This window comes from Engraulis encrasicolus, chromosome 19 (genome assembly GCF_034702125.1).
Source record: "Engraulis encrasicolus isolate BLACKSEA-1 chromosome 19, IST_EnEncr_1.0, whole genome shotgun sequence".
In the NCBI taxonomy this organism is placed as follows: Eukaryota; Metazoa; Chordata; class Actinopteri; order Clupeiformes; family Engraulidae; genus Engraulis; species Engraulis encrasicolus.
In genome coordinates, this window is record NC_085875.1 from 3,842,363 (window position 1) to 3,862,007 (window position 19,645).

At 41.0% G+C, this 19,645-nt stretch overlaps 1 protein-coding gene across 1 annotated transcript; it reads left to right on the plus strand.

The window, feature by feature from the left end:
- The first annotated feature begins 1,372 nt into the window (after nt 1–1,372).
- spint1a (serine peptidase inhibitor, Kunitz type 1 a) lies at nt 1,373–19,388 on the plus strand. The gene is made up of 11 exons (XM_063183463.1): nt 1,373–1,604; nt 1,877–2,329; nt 2,901–3,061; nt 5,176–5,317; nt 11,505–11,675; nt 12,064–12,126; nt 13,073–13,204; nt 14,926–14,976; nt 15,949–16,119; nt 16,934–16,993; nt 17,612–19,388. Exons 2-11 carry the CDS (start codon nt 1,912–1,914, stop codon nt 17,800–17,802), a joined length of 1,560 nt encoding a protein of 519 aa, XP_063039533.1. The 5' UTR covers nt 1,373–1,604; nt 1,877–1,911; the 3' UTR covers nt 17,803–19,388.
- Nucleotides 19,389–19,645: the final 257 nt, after the last annotated feature.

A 19,645-nucleotide genomic window follows, 5' to 3' on the forward strand; every position in this document is an offset into this window, starting at 1 on the left:
CAATGAAAGCCCAACTGGGAAACTCCAACTCCCATTGTCATTGTGACACAGCACTCCACAGCAAACAAGTGCACACTGTACACAACAATATTGCATTTATGCCTCACTCGTGCAAGGGGGTAGCCTCCCACTGGTGCCCCAAGGGAGCAGTGCGGCGGGATGGTACCATGCTCAGGGACCAGGTACCTCAAATGGAGGAGTATGGGGGCAGCACTGGTTAATTACTCCTGTTGAATTGAATTGAAGAAGGTCAGTAGAACAAAACGTCGCAGTAAACCATGCAAATGTGAACAGTGTGCAGGAGCTTTCTTTGCTTTAACGTTGGTGACCCAGTGGTTCCACTCCTACGCACCTGACCAAGGAGGTGTGCAAGAATTCTACACTTACTAATTACTCCTCCCACCAACTTGGCAGTCGAACCGGCAACCTTTGGGATACAGGTGTGTGTCTGACGCCCTAACCGCTTACCCTTGACTGCCCTCCATATGGTTACAGCTGTGGCAGAGATTCTTTAAGTATAGAGATATGCCAACATAATAGGTTTCTATGGGCACCTAACGCGACCAGGTTCCGGTCTGCCTAAAGGGCCGTGTCATAATGCTCCTACAATGAATAGAACAGTCCTTAGGTCTGCCTAGGTCTGCCTAAGTGGGGCCATAATAGAACCAGGAAACAATGGGCCAATGGAACCTCTCTCTCTCTACTCTCTCTGGCTGTGGTTCTACCAAAGATTCTCTATTCTAAATTGCATTTAGAACGTCTCTGGTTCTACTGGTAGAAATCCCTTTTGGACCTAGGCTACCTTCCAATGTGTTTGTGACCCCCTCCTGTCCTATTCCAAGCGGCAAATGTTTTTGGTTCATTGTATTTGCTAAATTTTAATTTGAAATTAACTATAAGAAAACTATAAAACGTTTATTAAACATACAAGTCAATAGTGTGTGTGCTGTGTTATCACAGACATGTGTATGGGTTCTATGCATCCATGTCCTTCTTGCAATAATGTGTATTACATCTTTGTGTAGCCAATGTTTCTATTTGTGTAGCCTATTTATGTAGGCCTAAGCTAATTTCCCTCAGGATTGATGAAAGTACTCTACTCAGAGTAATTTCCAATATGCACACTCCCGTCCTCCACTTATACTTGTGGCCTCTGCCGTCTCCGGGCCCCGCCTCCATGGAGAAAACAAAGTTTCCCAGCTGCCAGCCTAGCCATAACAACTTTAGGGGGACTGTTTTTTTTATTTATCACCATCCCGATTGCAAATGAGAATGACAATAGAATTGTGTTTTTGCAAGTTATTGAATTAATTCTCTGTCATCAGTGACATCACCATGATATGAGGTCACAAGCAGGCAAGTGAACAGAGGAGGACGGGAGTCCGCGTATTGGAATGCAGCCATAGATTTGCTAGACGGAGTGGGCGTGGTCTGATCCTATCTCATTTCCTGGATATCACAGGTATCCGGACACACCTGTACACAAGAACGTTGTCTTGGTCGATGTACTTTTCCAGAGGATTACACTAGAACTACACAGGCATCTTAAACGGATTCCATCAACAGATAGCACATTTGAGAGGAAAGAAGCTTGATAAAGGCTGGTAAGTAGCCTAACTTTTTCACATTAAAGTATCGCCTACCATTTCCCGTGGACTAATCTACATTCAGGTAGGTTAGCACTTTAGGAAAGAGGCCTCTGTGGCAGCATTAGGCTAACTTCTCGTAAATAGAATGCATTTTATAGATCTGGCTATTGGTTTACACGGGGAAAAAACACCAGAACAGCCTATTAAGTTGTATTGGGGTTGAGAAGTTGTGGTTGGGCAATGTTAAAATGCCGCAGCCTACTAAGTTGTGTTCGCTTTCTTTCAAGGTCTTCGTGTGTGAGCTCCTTTCTGCTGAAGGAGGATGACAATTCCCCGGATAAAATGGTTAAGTCCAGGCCTACTTGCCATGGTGGTGTGTTTTGAGATTTTCTCTGTGACCACCAAAGCCCAGTCATTTGGCGAGCAGTGTTTAACCAAATTCACCCCAGGAAAAGCCAATTTCGTCCTGGACGCGGATGAGTCGGTGAAGGAGGGTGCTACTTTCATCTCTGCTCCTCCGGTGACCGTCGCCAAAGACTGCGTCGTCTCGTGCTGTAAAGACCGACACTGCAACCTGGCGTTGATGGAGAACGGAGACGCTGAAGGCTCCATCAAGTCCTGCTATCTGTTCAATTGCTTATACAAACAGAAAAAAGTCTGTCGCTTCGTCAGAAAGGACGGCTTTAATAATTATGTTTTAACAGAAATCTTCGGAAATTACATGGATGAACACGAACAACGTAAGACCCTAGATTTGTTTTGTGTCCTTCTTATTGCAAAAATGAGCGCTCTGTATGATGTCACTTCATGCCTCAAAGTATTCCCTATCGCAGTGAAGTTTATGAGGTATCTTTCCATGTGTGCGCAAAGATGTGCGTAAAATATAAGGGCTGTGTTTCTGTGTGACGCACTATGCACTGCTTTAAATGCGCTAGCCCTACAAATAAAATAGCTTTGCCTTGCCCATCAACCACAAATACCGTTTGCATGATGTCGCAAGCCCTCATGGAAGTCAACAAACTTTGTTTTTCTTTTATGTTAAATATTTGCGTAAAGCAGTAGGCTGTGGCCTACAAGAATCAGTTCAAATTGACATGAATCAACCTAGAAATAGGCCTACAGATATTTTTTTCCCAACTTTTCCATTTCCCCATCACCCCCATCATAATGTTTGTGAAGGCAGGTGTCATTCTGCCCTTGAACCGTGTGTGTGTGTGTGTGTGTGTGTGTGTGTGTGTGTGTGTGTGTGTGTGTGTGTGTGTGTGTGTGTGTGTGTGTGTGTGTGTGTTTTTTTCTTTCTTTACATTTCAGCCGAGGAAGATGACAAACCCCCAATTGCCAATCCTGGCCAGGACCGAGTCATTCAGCCCCAGGAGGAAGTGACGCTGAACGGCATCCAGAGCACCGATGACCACGAGATCGCAAGCTACCAGTGGACCATGCTGTCGGGCCACCAATATACTGTTATTGAGGTGAAGTAACGTAGCCTACACTGCATGCCACCCAACTACTGTTATTGAGGTGAAGTCATGTGAAAGCCCCATTGGGAAGCAACAACTCACTGTCATTGTGACACAACATGCAACGAAATTGCATTTATGCCTCACAAGTGCAAGGGGACAGCCCTCGATGGCGCCCCAAGGGAGCAGTGTGACAGAACGGTATCATGCTCATGGTACCTCAGTCATGGAGGAAGATGGGGGAGAGCACTGGTTAATTACTCCCCCCACCAACCTGGCGGGTCGGGAGTTCAACCGGCAAACTTTGGGTTTCAAGTCTGACGCCCTAACCGCTTACCCGCCATGACTGTAATGTAGCTTACTCTACATGCATAATTATGAGGAAAATAGCATAACTAGTTTGGCCATATTGCCCATTTAGTGCATCATTTCCAACTCCAACCTGCATGTAGGCCTACGTACATGAATATCTGTTTAAGCATTCCAGGTAATGCACATTTGTATAAAGAGACCGGAGCTGATCTAAGGATTCCAGCATCCCATATCGTGTGTGTGTGTGTGTGTGTGTGTGTGTGTGTGTGTGTGTGTGTGTGTGTGTGTGTGTGTATACCACTTTGAAATTTTCAGTTTTCCTGATAATTACAATCATAGGTATGTGTTTGAGTAAAACAAACATTGCTGTTTCATTCTATAAACTACCGACGACATTTCCTCCGAATTTCGAATGAAAATATTGTCATTTACAGCATTGAATCTGGTGGTCCTCCATCCTCACTAGGGGTGTAAATCACAGCTTTCATGACGATACGATACGGTATCGATTTCTTAAATCAGGGATTCGATTTTTTTCGATACTTAAGAATTCCCCACGATACGATGCGATTCGGTTCGATTCGATTTTTTTCAATTACTTTTCCACTACTATTGTGTCATGGAGCTAGGGCATTGCACAGGGGCCAGTGATTCGATTCTTAAGAATGCCCCACGATACGATGCAATTCGATTAAATCGCCGACCAATACTTCTGATACATCGATACATTTCGATTTTATTTACATCCCTAATCCTCACACTAATTGACAAAGCTGCATGTTTGCAGCTTTCTGCTGAAGAACCCTCAGAGTTGGGGAACCTTGTCAGAGTCGAGGGAAGCAAGTTTTATTCCAAGATGACTTTATGTGGCTTCAGTAACAGACCTTTCGCAAAGATGAAGCTGACTGATTTTTGCCTTGCTGAAGCTCCCTCAGATAATCACCTATTCTCTGCTCAATTTCTCAGCAGGTGCAAGACACTGGTTTGTAGACCTCACCAGGTGTCTAGCATTGGATGAGCAGGTGTTGGATTAGATCTGAAATTTGGCCAAGCATTGGTGATGATCTGAGTATGCTTCAGCAAGGCTTGAATTGGACAGATCCATCTTTGCAAATGACAATATCATCATCATAATGACAGTGTCATAAACATTTTGTGGTCATGAAAAGTTGACTGATAGCCTTGGGTTGTCTTTACCATAACTGAATGTCACTCAATGGAAACGCATGTTACTGAATTCTGTCTGTCTTGTCTGCCTGTCTGTCTAAACAGAAAACCAGCTTTTGTGGATGAGGTGAGGGTGTCCAATGAGTGTTTATTTATGACACAACAAGTGCCGTGACAATCATGGATGAGTCTCATAAACATTATAACATAAATAATAATAAATAAACATGTCTTAACCATAACCGAATGTCACTAATGGCAATAGTCATATGATGCTTATGATGTGGTATAATGCTTATCGAAAAAGGAGTCCAAGGCACTCTTCTTGTGCAAAAATGTTTTAAAAAGCCTTTATTGAAACATGTCTATTAAGTTTAAAAACATGAGGGTGAAGAAGGCTTGCGTCGGTACGTGTGGGTCTCTGCCCTCATGTTTTTAAACTTAATAGTCAAGTTTCAATAAAGGTGACCTAATATTTTTGCACAAGAAGAGTGCCTTGGACTCCTGTTTTGATGAGATGATTTTTTCCCCAAACACCAAAGAGCACCTCCAAGATTTTTTCTCAACAATTCCCTGAGCACTTCGCATTTTCTCTTCACTTGATGGTATAATGCTTATTCTGTCTGCCTGTCTCTCCGTCTAAACAGAAAACCACATTTGATGATGAGGTGAGGGTGTCCAACTTGACCTCTGGGGTGTACAAGTTCCAGCTGACGGTCATCGACTCCATCGGCCAGTCCAACTCTGCCCAGATCACCATCCTGGTCCTCACGCCGGAGCAGTCCAACCGTGAGTCAATTAGCTTTTCAGGGTGACTCTACATCAGTGGTTCCCAACCTTTTTCTTCAGGGACCCATATTTTTACCATTGTAAGCTTTGGTGACCCAACCACGCGAGCGCCCGCACGAGAGGGAGTCACATGATACTCTGTTTCCTGCGAAAACTCATTAGTTATCATTTTATTCCTCAATTTGTCTTCAGTCTTAAAAAGAATAACTGTTTAATGTATCGCTTACGGGTACATTTTGTTGCTTTTATGCATATATTAGTTCAATAAATGTGTTGTCATGTATTCAACATGGGCTATACAGTATATGTATGGCATTTAAAATGAAACCCCTTAAAATCAAGAGGGCTTCGCGACCCACTGTGGATCTTTGGCGACCCATAGGTTGGGTCCCGACCCATAGGTTGGGAACCACTGCTCTACATTGCAATACATTACATTACCTTACATTGCGTTTGGCAGACGCTTTTTAACCTGGGTACAAGAAGTCGGCTGGTGACATAATTCATGTTGATTCAAATCATTCTTGGCAGCGGCTTGGGCTATAAATCCTATTATTGTATTATCCACTCTATTCAGGTCATTGATGATCAATCGACTTTGTCCGCATTTATCTTGACACTTGGCCATGTGCTATTTGGTCTCATGTTTTATTGGGTGTCCTTTCTCTTATTTCTTCCTCCTTTTAAGCCACAAATTGCTGTGTGACCCTTTCATCATCAGCATTGCATTAGGACATTATTGGTCAGCAAGGACATTCTGATTCTATTCTACCGGTCCCTCTTACAATCAGTTCTTACTTTCAATATCTCCTCCTGTTACAACTTAATTGACATTAGACAAAAGAACAAACCAGGCTAGTGACAGCAAAACAACTAGTTAATGTGGCTGGTGAATTAAAAGTGAGCAAAAAGTTAATGTCAAGCCCTGGTGGATAAGTTTCAGGAGACTGAGACTCCTCTTGAAGCGCTTTGGGAATAAGAAAGATGTGCTGAACCTTGCAGAGGGAGATGGGGCTTTATCTAACATGACAATTAAGTTGTTCTTCAAAGTATTTGATTTCTTGTCAAACCACACACTGATGTCCATCTCTAACATGTTCACGTTATTTTCTTAATTCAGTTTCACCCCCTCTTTGTTCTCATATGTGTGTCAAATGGCAGTAGGGTGGTGGTGGTGGTGGAGTTGCTGATGATCAGAGCTCTAAATTAACTTTTTGCATCACCAGCCAAAATGGCTCGTAGATGTCAGGCTTACAAGCCAAATACACACTCACTAATGGGTCAAAGGGGCTAGTAAAGTTGGTCTTTTCTACCAGCCAAACTCAAGTTTCACCAGCATTTGGCCGGTTGGCTGGGGTTAATTTAGAACCCTGCTGATGGTAATCTGGAAGTGAATTATTATAGTATCTTAGTTGGACCCTTTTTCTGCAAAAAAAAAGGAGTGGGAGTGAAGCTGAATTCTGCAAATTATCTGAAATTCCTGGAGGTAGACTTCATGGTCTGGTTCAACAGGAAATGAAACCCATTGAAGAACAACTTTTAATTTTCATGTTAGATACAGTGGTGCTCATATGTTTACATACCCCAGCAGAATATACGCTTTCTCTGCGATTTCTCACAAAATATGAAGGATTACACAAAACATTTTTTTCACTCATTGCTAGTGACTGGCTTAAGACATTTATTAGCAATCTTCTGTGTTTACTCTTTCGAAAGCATGATCACAACCCAAACTACCCAAATGACCCTGTTCAAAAGTTTACATACCCTAGTTTCTGATGCTTGGTAGTTGTGGATTAGGCTCTTAATTTTCTCAGATGACAAAACAGCACATTCCCTATAATATCTTTGGGTGTCTTGCTGGAACCTCGCATTTGAGGTTTCCCCTGAGTGGCTCAATGATGTTGAGATCAGGAGAGTGAGATGGTCGCTCAAAAACCTTCATTTTATTCTTTGACGGGTTGATTTGGCTTTCTGTGTCGAAATATTGTCCTGTTGGCCCTGTTGGAATTTCAATTCAGAAATGCAATATGAGGGGTTTGGATGGAATCAATCCATTGGGAAAGGGAATCATTGAATTGCAATGATCATTGCAAGGGAAATTGTTAAGGAGGCATAGGACAACCAAAAAATAACTTCAGGTGAAATATAGGACAAGGTATACAAGGTTTTAAAGTGTACAGCAAAGAGGCACTTGAGGAAAGATGAGCTGTTGGGGGTTGCCAGGAGAAAGCCATTACTACAAAAATGCAAATATGTTATTTTGCATATGATACACCAAATAGCATAGTGAGAAGCATCAGAATGCCTTTGACAAAGTCATTTGGAAAAATGAGATCAATATGGAACTTTTTTCAGCCACTATTAACAGTACCATTTGGAGAACAGTCAACAGAGCCTATGATGAAAGTTACACCATCCCTTCTGTGAAACATGGTCATGGACCACTGATGTCATGGGGACATATGAGTTACAAATGCACTACACTGTTGGTCCACACTCACAGAATGATGAATACATTGCCCTGTGAAAAATACTGGAGGAAACTTGACACTCATCAGTCTTGAAACTGGACATGGTCCATTGTTTGGACATGCCAACATGACAATATTTCAATAGAGAAAGCCAGATCAACCCGTCATTAGCTTCAGAAAGAATTAAATGAGGTTTTTGAGCGACCGTCTCACTCTCCTGATCTCAACATCATTGAGCCACTCAGGGGAAACCTCCAATGTGAGGTTCCAGCAAGACACCCAAAGATATTATAGGAAACAACCATTCTGCCAGGACGAATGTGCTGTTTTGTCAGCTGAGAAAATTAAGAGCCTTATCCACAACTACCACAAACAATTAAGAGCAGTCCCTGATGTTAAACAGGGCCATATTCAGCATCAGAAACTAGGGTATGTAAACTTTTGAACAGGGTCATTTGGGTAGTTTGGGTTGAGATCATGCTTTTGAAAGAGTATACACAGAAGATTGCTAATAAATGTCTCAAGCCAGTCACTAGCAATGAGGGGAAAAAAAGTTTTGTGTAATCCTTCATATTTTGTGAGAAATCGCCAAGAAAGCATACTGCTGGGGTATGTAAACATATGAGCACCACTGTAATGCTCCATCTCACACTGCAAGGTTCAGCACATCCTTCTTACGTCCCGAATGTTTCAAGAGGCAGCGACTCATGATTGACCATCTCAGTCTTCTGATCTTATCCACACTGAAAACCTCTTGTAAGTTCTCAATCAGTGGCTCTATGGAGATGGATAGAAATACACAAGCAAGGAGAAGTAAGAGTATATGGGTCATTCTACAAATCGCCTGCGCTTTTAAGTCCATGGATTTTATTTGCCAATTCCACTCACTATTAACTGCATCCAATGATGTTTTGGACATTACCACACATTTATCTTTCATATAATACCGAAAGTGAAGACATGGCATTAAATAAATAATCAAGCAAATGTTCGCTTTCATTAGAGTATTTATCAAATGATTTAAGATTTAGCTTGCCAATTTGTTTGTTTGGAAACTTAAATATATACACTATGGAAACATCTATGTCATTTATTTGAAAAAAATACTGACAATTGACGTTTTGCGTTTGCCAAAAGCGCACTGGAAACGTAGAATGACGCATATATTCATATTCAGTAAGTTATGTCAAGACATTTCTACAAAGGGGCAATTTACATGGTTTAAATATTCAAGACCCGTAACAGTTTTGGACTCTATGGAGAGTACAGCCCTTGTCAAAAGTTGTATTGCCTATCCTTGTTGTGGGAACAACAGCTAATAACCTGACTTTCAATTTATCATTTGGCTTCAGAAGTTACTCATTTGAAAGCTACCACCCTCCCAAATAAGGTTTTATGTACAAAAATAAATATGTTGCTCTGAAGACAGATTTATCATTTAATGAACATGGTAAGGGCAGATTTTGGCAAGACAAAAGTGTTGTCGCCTACAGAAAATAATGTGATGAATCACTTCAAAACACACATATTACATAACATCAGAAAATGAAGCAGAGATGAAATTAAGCACAGATAAATTTGGAGCAAAATTACGGTAGCATTTCTATCATTAATGCCATGCATCAGCGAGTTGTTCTAAAACCCAGAGGTCTTACAACAGTTTTTTTGTTGTTGTTTTTTTTTGTTTGTTTGTTTTTTTTTTTTTACAGTTGAGAGATTCCATTTTTTTTTATCTGTGTAATCTAAAAAAGAGATTATTGCCTAAGTACCTACCAACAAAATAGTTCATTGTGACCTCTCTTAGTGTTTCTTAAAGGTACACTGTGTGAGTTTTTTTAGTTGTTTATTTCCAGAATCCATGCCATCCATTCACTAATGTTACCTTTTTCATGAATACTTACCACCACCATCAAATTCAAAGTATTCATTATGACTGGAAAAATTGAACTTTTCTTACTGGTATATGAAAAGGGGGAGCTTCTCCATGATCCGCCATTTTGAATTTCCAGAAATAGCCATTTTTAGCAGCAAAAATGCCTGTACTTGTGCCATACTAGAAAATATTAGTTTATTACTTAGTAAACTTGCATGAAAAGATCAAATTTGGCAATAGGCAACCCATTTTCAATGAGCAGCGTAGTTGCAGTACCTTTTTTGACCATTTTCCTGCACAGTGTACCTTTTAAAGCCAGACAGTTGCCCTTTGAAATGACTTCAGTTTTGTGCCGTGTCTGTGATTCGCCTTTTTTCTATGAAATTAAAACGACTGAGTGAACATCCTCCACAACAGGTGATTCCCTACTTTTTGCCAGGGGTTGTACATAAGAAATCATTCATCCCCTCAGCTGTAGCCCTACTCATCACAAGATATATAACCAGTTATCCAGCCTCAACATATCAACATGTCTTGTCTTGTTGTGTCTTGTTTTGTCATGTTTTTGTTTAATGAGAATTGTCTGTGAGAATGACTGAAGCCACGCCACGGTTTCATATGTAACCGACAATAATGTTGTATCTTATCTTGTCATTTGATGCTTTTGTAATTATAAGTCGTTGTAGCCTGGAAAGTATCAGAAATGACAGACTTGGTACTTGTCGGGTATGTTATATTGCAAAAGGAGTTCTCAAAACATCTAGTTATGGCCAACATCAAACACAATATTCTATCTCACCCTCATGGTTCTTGACCTTACTAAAGCCCTTTTGAAGTGCCTCGTTCAGAACGTGTGTTCAAGATGGGTCGCGGTTAGCTAATATCTTTCAGAGGCATCTGATTTGGTGGTTGGTTATCATGATTGGACAAGTAGATGAAACGGGAACCTACGTAGCCACGGGAAACGGGAACCTACGTAGGCGATGTCCCTTTGGGTACATTCCATTATCTTAACTCATGTCCTCAACCGGTACATTTGCCCATTCAACATCCCGATTGCAAATCAGAAAACGAATTGGGCTTTTGTGAGATATTTTATTAAACTTCTGTTGTCAATGGCGTCTTGAAACATCATCATCACAAGGCCACAAGCACAAGGGAGGATTGGAGTTTGGATAATGGATGATTTTGGTTGTGGATGTGTTTTCTTTTTTTCCGGTAGGTGAAGCAAGGCAGGTTTTTGTTCATCAACTCCTTCTTCCCTCTCTCCTTCCCTGCTTGGGAACTGGTTCTTCAGGTTTAACAGTTTCACAAATCACTGATACCGTTGATGAGCACTCTCTGGTGACGGTGCTATCTCTGGTTAGGCATTTTCATATGTGTTACCAAAGGAAATGCTTTGTCAATATGTCCTGTCTCTGAGATTTGGAAAAAAAAAACTTTTATTGAAGAATCATTGTGAGAAATACGTGGTATAGTTTTATATTTTGAGTGTGTGAAATCTGAAGAATGAAATGACTGTACTAGAACCTTTGGCCTTTTCAGGGATATTTTGGGCATGGACATAACAACCCCAAAAATGACCAGTCATTTCAAAGCAAATGTCAAATTATAGTAATACTCATCAAAAACACTCCCCTCATGTAGATGTAGATGTAGATGTAGAGTAGATCCCCTCATGGGAAAATCAGGTCAAGTAATTACTGGAGTATACTCGCTGCAGGATATGCAGATACAGGATAGGCGTGTACATTTTGTGTTGTTTATCACAGCACCACACCGTGTTACTTGGTCTGTGGGAAACACTGTTCTGTATTGTATTGTGTTTGTCGTATTTCAGACCACTGCTTGGTCCCCAAGAAGATTGGGCCGTGCCGCGGCTCTTTCCCACGCTGGCACTACAATGGCATCTCGGAGCAGTGTGAGGAGTTCCTGTTTGGGGGGTGCAGGGAGAACTTCAACAACTACCTCACCAAGGCCGACTGCCAGGTCGCATGTGACGGGGTGTCAGGTATGGATAGCAGAGCGACCGCTATACAGTGGGATGGAAAAGAAAAAGAGATAATGCATCCTTTTGGGATTTCTTGTAATCTGGAATGTCTTTGGCATGTATACATGGTTTCTATATTTTTGTTTTCTCCTGGCTGCGTGAAACTAGCTGCACACAACTCAACCTCTGATTGTTGGAAACCGTTGTCGGTCAGAAAATTCGCTCTCATGGTTGGCTGCCAGTGTCTTACCCCTCCTCACAACATCGTGTTTACAAACACTGTGAACCCACGTATACATTCCTAAACAAGACTTTACACTCAAGCCTATAATGCATGTTGTAAGTGAGTTGAATGTTATGTTTTGGGGGGTATCCTAAATGAAAATGAAACCTGTTTTGTCTTGTCTAGTCATGCCACCTGAAGGAGGCCCTGTGGGATCAGGCAGGAGAGTGACTCCGTCCGTCTCTGAGGGTGAGTCAAGTTCAAGTGAAAGTGAAAGCCCACCTGGCAAACTCCCAACTCCCATTGTCATTGTAACACAGCAAGCAAGTGAGCACTGCACACTGCCCTGTGCAAGGGGACAGCCTCCAATGGCACCCGAAAGGGAGCAGTGCGTCGGGACGGTACCATGCTCAGGGTACCTCAGTCATGGAGGATGGGGGAGAGCACTGTTCACTTTGTTCAACTGTTCACTTAACGTTGAATACACACGATTGGTTTGTAATTGTAATTCTGTCTGGACCATCGTAAACAAAAATGCCAGTTTACCTGGCCTAACAAGAAGAAGAATACAGCAAACACATACAAGCATATCATTGCCCATGCACATGTATACTGTATATCCCAGGTCCCATAGTTCATAATGATGATGATGATAATAATAATAATAAACACGACTCAAAATATCTCCACATTCCCTCTGCCACTCGGCAGGAGCACGCATCGCTTCAGTGGCTGCCCTGACTTTTGGCAATGGCCGATGCTGTAGATGAATGTGTTCTAAAGCGAGTTTGTATCTGTGTGTGCATGTGTTTGCTCACTGCTCTGACAGTTCAAATACCACAAATGTTCATGAATACACAGTTTGTGATGGTAAATAAATTAGCGAGACCGTGAGAAGGGGGGGTGGGGGGGGGGGGGGGGGGGGGGTGACAGGGACCAGGCAGTTTGCTTGTTTCCTCTGGTTTAAAGCCAGACATAATGTCGTCGGACTAATGGGATGTCAGAGTAGTGAGTCTCTTTTTTTAAGACCGGCACCAAGTCAGTTGTCGGACTAATGGTATGTCTGACTCATGGGCTGTCGGACCAATTACATGGAACCCTTTCCTACATACTGTACTCACTCACTATGCACATTTGTATGTGTGTGTGTGTGTGTTGGTCATGCTTAAATGATGGTGTAAATGTGTGTTTTCAGCTGAGAGATGTGGGGAACCATGCAAAGCTGATGAGTTCACCTGCACCAATGGGTGTTGCCTGAATCCAGGGCTAGAGTGTGACAAGACGCCCCAGTGCAGCGACGGTTCAGATGAGGCGTCCTGCACCGAATGTGAGTACGGTACATATACAGTGGTGCTCATATGTTTACATACCCCAGTCGAATAAACGCTTTCTCTGCGATTTCTCACAAAATATGAAGGATTACACAAAACCTTTTTTTTCACTCATGGCTAGTGACTGGCTTAAGATATTTATTAGCAATATTCTGTGTTTACTCTTTCAAAAGCATGATCACAACCCAAACTACCCAAATGACCCTGTTCAAAAGTTTACATACCCTAGTTTCTGATGCTGAATATGGCCCTGTTTAACATCAGGGACTACTCTAAATTGTTTGTGGTAGTTGTGGATAAGGCTCTTAATGTTCTCAGATGACAAAACAGCACATTCTTCCTGGCAGAATGGTTGTTTCCTATAATATCTTTGGGTGTCTTGCTGGAACCTCACATTTGAGGTTTCCCCTGAGTGGCTCAATGATGTTGAGATCAGGAGAGTGAGATGGTCGCTCAAAAACCTTCATTTTATTCTTTCTGAAGCTAATGACGGGTTGATTTGGCTTTCTGTGTCGAAATATTGTCATGTTGGCACCGTTGGAATTTCAATTCAGAAATGCAATATGAGGAGTTTGGTTGGAATCAAGCCAATGGGCAAGGGAATCATTGCATTGCAATGATCATTGCAAGGGAAATTGTTCAGGAGGCATAGGACAACCAAAAAATAACTTCAGGTGAAATATAGGACAACATGAAAAAATGTTTTAAACTGTACAGGAAAGAGGCACTTGAGGAAAGATGGGCTGTTGGGGGTTGCCAGGAGAAAGCCATTACCACAAAAATGCAAACATGTTATTTTGCATATGATACACCAAATAGCACAGTGAGAAGCATCAAAATGCCTGTGACAAAGTCATTTGGAAAAATGAGATCAATATGGAACTTTTTTAGGCCACTATTAACAGTACCATTTGGAGAACAGTCAATGGAGCCTATGATGAAAGTTACACCATACCCTTCTGTGAAACATGGTCATGGACCACTGATTTCATGGGGACATTTGAGTTACAAATGCATTATACTTTTGATCCATACTCGCAGAATGATGAATACATTGCCCTGTGAAAAATACTGGAGGAAACTTGACACACATCAGCCTTGAAACTGCACATGGTCCATTGTTTGGACATACCAACATGACAATATTTCAACACAGAAAGCCAAATCAACCCGTCACTAGCTTCAGAAAGAATAAAATGAAGTTTTTGAGCGACCGTCTCACTCTCCTGATCTCAACATCATTGCGCCATTCAGGGGAAACCTCAAATGTGAGGTTCCAGCAAGACACCCAAAAATATTATAGGAAATAACCATTCTGCCAGGAAGAATGTGCTGTTTTGTCATCTGAGAACATTAAGAGCCTTATCCACAACTACCACAAACAATTTAGAGCGGTCCCTGATGTTAAACAGGGCCATATTCAGCATTAGAAACTAGGGTATGTAAACTTTTGAACAGGGTCATTTGGGTAGTTTGGGTTGTGATCATGCTTTTGAAAGAGCAAACACAAAATATTGCTAATAAATATCTTAAGCTAGTCACTAGCAATGAGTGAAAAAAAAGGTTTTGTGTAATCCTTCATATTTTGTGAGAAATCGCGAAGAAAGCGTTTATTCTGCTGGGGTATGTAAACATATGAGCACAACTGTACACATACAAATCTGATGTTAACAATTGGAGGAAAAACATATTAAACATGATCTTAATTTTCCCTTAGTGAGCAAAGGACTGAAGAGGCTTCTTGAGATTCCAGTGGATGAGAAGAAAGGTGAGTCTGAAAAAGAAATGTACATCTTTTTCATCACCCCTTCTTTCATTCTCTCCTTTGTCATCTTTTAAAAATGTTTTGGGACCGTGCACAGTCAGGGGTTGTCCTACAATGAGTTTAAAGTAGTTCATTCGTACAAGTAGTTATTACTAATAATGTTTTTCTCTTGACCTGAGATGAGTTGACGCCACTCAAACTAGTTTTTGTGTGTGCCTGCACCAAGACTGGAGCACTAAGTTGCTTTGTTACCATTTAGCTAGCTCAGCGTGGTGGCCAGTATCAAACACGGCTAAAGATAGAAGTGCCAAATTTTCCCTATTTCAATATGCTTGCATGACTGCATTTGACTATCGGAAATATTTCCCTTCAGGATGAAACAAAACCTGCTTTGCCTTTGGCGTCGTGGTGTTGTTCGTCCTGTTGGCAAATGGCGATCACCTGTAGACAATACGTTCACTAATTCCCAATGTCAAGTGTATGAGCCTTGAAAGTGTGTCAGCCTTATTAGTCACGCCCCAGTGATTGGCTACTCCGCAGAGATCACCAAAGAGTATCCAATCACTGGGCGTGATTACGAAGGCTGATACACTTCAAAGGACGCACACTAGACATTTTTGCTTCATCCTTGTGTTGCTTATAATCCAATATGCCTTACCTTCTTATTATTTAATGTTGCTTCTGTTACCTTGTGTTGGACAATGCTGTCAGTGTTGCAACTGCACACTGCACCTTGATGTCTTGGTTTACTTTCTGCTACTTTTTAATGCATCGTCCTCTTCTTTTCTCTGTGTAGGACAATGCTATCAGTGTTGCAACTGTACACTGTGCCTTACCCTGTTCTTGTTTAAATTGCTCCTTGTTAGTCGCTTTGAACAAAGGCGTCTGCTAAATGCTAATGTAATGTAATGTAATGTAGACATTGGGAAACGGTTGTTACCTCTCACTTTCTCCCTTTTCTTTTCTCCCTCACAGCACGTTGTGTTGAGCCCCCCGTTACTGGGCCGTGCCGGGCGAGCATGACCAGATGGTTCTATGACCCGTACGATAAGACCTGCTCTCGCTTCAACTACGGCGGCTGCAAGGGGAACGAAAACAACTTTGAAAGTGACGGCCAATGCCTGGCGGTGTGCAGTGGAGTAACAAGTGGGTACAACTTTTCAATCAATCAATCAATCAATCAATCAAAATGACTTCTACATAATCATACATAGTTGTCATTCAATGTGTTAAAGAGTAGAGAAAGAGAAAAGAGACGAAAAAGGAACTATATTGTGTTATCGATAGTATTAGTAGATAATGAAAACTATCACCAAAGGCAGATGAGAATAAAGCCACAGATACAGTTGTAATTTGGACAGTAAGTTGGTTCCAGCATTTTGCAGCATAATGACTAGATGCCATTTCACCCTATCTAGACTTGGCCCTAGGCACAACCAGTAGAGGAGATTCTGAAGATCTGCAATATCTAGGATGACATTGCTCAAGCTTATTTACAATATATTTCGGGCCTAAGCCATTTAGTGACTTATAAACTTTCAGAAGAGTTTTAAACTCAATTCTAAATCTCACTGTTAGCCAGTGCAATGACCTAAGTCATTCTTTCCACATCATGACAATACAAATTAGTAGAGATGAGTGAGTGTTCTCAAACAATGTGCGTAGCGCTCTTCAAAGGAAGAGGGTAGGCAAAATAGAGGTCCTGAGGCAGTCTGCGTTTAGTCTTTTTTTTTCACATGCATGGATGCATTTTGACTCAGAAACAAGGCTTTTAAAAAAGTTGTAATGGTTTGTGATATGCCCTGAGGTATGTTTCGCTAGTCAAGTCCTGAAAATCATATTACTTGAGGCTTTCTTATAATACATTTATGCCCAGTTGACGTGCTTGTGATCTAATCTGCATTAAAAACTGTATATTTTCTTATCGGCATATCCTAATTAACATTTGCGTCTTGAACAGGTAATGATGTCTTTGCCCCAAGAGGAAAATTTGATCAGCTAGCGGAAGGTGATGACAAAGGTAAATTTGCCTGGTTGTTGCTGTTTTTGTGTCATATGCCGCACCATTCAATTGTACATCTCTTTGACCCCTCTTCAACAGAGTATGACATTTTTATGTCCATGCAAAATCTAATCTAATCTGTTGGAGTCCATTTAACCAGTTGTTATTTTTCAGGGGTGTGAAAAGTAAAAGTGTATTCATGGTGTAAGGACAACAGTAGCACATGATGTTGCATAACTGTTACACCATTTACTCCATTGTACCTAATAAGATGCGTAGATGGACTGTGTTGTTACTGAAAACCACAAAAAAATTAACAAGGACCCACCACAAACTTGATCCAACCTGTGCAGTCAGTTGCTTGTAAAACAATTACACCAGTCTACTGGTTACTCGGATAACTTGTGTATCTGTGTTGGAAGAAAACTGTTTCTTTTTTAACTTTTAAGATACGTCCTGGCATCTCTATAAGAGGCTATGTCCGTCTGTCTGTCTGAAACACATTCTTTAAATTGTAATTCCCTCCTGTGTCCACAAGGCAGCAGAGTGCACAGACTGACACATCTTTGTCCGCCTGTCGAACTTGTTACTTTTACTTTTAACACTGCTGGCTGCTATTTTCCCTCCTTGTTCCAGGCCCTCTGATCATTGCGATTGTGCTGGGCGTGGCTATCCTAGTAGTGTTGGCGGTGTTGGCCTACTGCTGCCTGTGTGGCAAGAAGAAGAAGGCACCGCAGCACCAGCGCGTCGGCATGAACGGCAAGCAGGTCGTCACACTGGAGGACACGGAGAAGCTGGTGTACAACAGCACCACCAAGCCCATCTGACCTCCAACACCTCTGTGGAAATTAAAGCCATACTGTACCATTTTCTTGGAAATGGGCTCATTTTACACCTCCCCTTCAGTTAAATAATTGAGTATATACCCTAATTCCTGTACTTCCAGCAGTGCAAATTTTACCTCCAAGCTAACGTATATCATTGAATCTTCTGGGTCCAGCTAGCGGTTAGCTGCACCCATAAGATACAGTGATAATTGTTAGCTTGTAACTAGAAGTAGCATCAACGGACTATGTTGAGAACGGCTGAAAGATCAGGAAAAAAGGTCGAACTCAATTATTTAACTGAAATAGCACTGTACAATAATCTTATTTCCAGAGATTATACAGTGTCGCTTTAAACTGCCTTTGAGGAACCTTCAATTTTGTACAGAGTATAAGGATGGCCCAGGTCTGCAGCAGTATTGACGAGGCACTTTCTATGCCACCACCTGTGTAGCCTACCTGTTGTTTTTGTTATTCTCTGTCTGTCTTTTTCTCTTTCAATGATATCTCGCCCCCATGGATTTCCTGTTAGCAAGTGTAACTGTCTCGGTGTGAGGTATTTTGCTAATTGTTTTTTTACAGGGTTCTTTCACAATCATTTCTTTTCCTTCATGAAATGTCCTGCTGCAAGAGAGTGTGGCCAGAAGATAGCATGGTGACATTGTATTTTTTTAAATATTATTTTAGAAGACCTGTTGTATGTTTGGTCACCCTTCTGTTTATGATGTTAATATTTTATTAAGATGGATATATCTTTCAAACTGTGGAACAAATCTTAGTTGTGGTCTTTAGTGGTTTCTTTTTTACAGGAAGTCTTTTAAGCTGTCATTTGACATTGTACTTTCATTTGTCTTTCAGATTGTGCTCAGCAACTTCCATCTCAGGAATGAAATATATAATCTGTGGTTATAGCTTTCAATACAAACTTGTAGATCACTTTTAATCTTTTGATGCCTAAAACGCCTGCAAAAAATGCCTGTCAATTGCCAAAGCCATTTTTGGGTAAAGATTGTCAGCCTATAAAAACCTAAATATCTCCTAAATAGCTGAGAAGCACATGAAATACTATGTATTTAAAAGCTAGAACCCTCATCTCAGCTCTAACATACTAGCATTTTTTTATTTTAAATATCTCAAATTTCATGAGACTAAAGCTGCATCATGCAGTTCCCAGCGGTAGGGTAAATGTTGTGCTCTGCAGCATCCGGCATCAATGGGTTAAAACTGTCACCTGGCAGAGTATGAGCTCCAATGACATTAACTAGTTCAGAGACAAAATCTTTGACAGAAAACTGTCTTTGTAAATATGTGTGTCTTTTGTAAAGTAATACTGTATACCTTGTCCTTTTTTAATGCTCAACGTGTTCTTATCTTTGTTGTGCCGTGATTATGAAATAAGAACAACACATGGGCGTGCGTGGCGATTGGGTTTCTTTAAGTTTGTTGTTGTGTGTAAAAAGTGTTGTTGTAAGCCCTTTCCCCACCCTGTTTCTTTTCACATTTGTATATAGTTTGTGTTATGTTTTAAATGACAACTGCAATACAAGCTTACCACCATGGTTGAGGTTCAATAAAATGTGAAAAATGTACATGTCAAAGTTTGTGAGGAAAAAACATTAGCCTACAGATATTGAAGAGACGGTTGCTAAATAACCTTTATCAAAGACAGATGAAAATAAAGCTAGAACATATTTTAAACTGGCTGCTTTTATGGAACTCTTGACATAGATGTACAAACCTATCAATTAATCAACAGTTGACCTATAACCAAATTAGCCAAACTAATCCTTTGCAAAATGTTGGGTTTTTAAAATGTAGTTTTGCTGATTTGGTGTGAGGTTGTTGT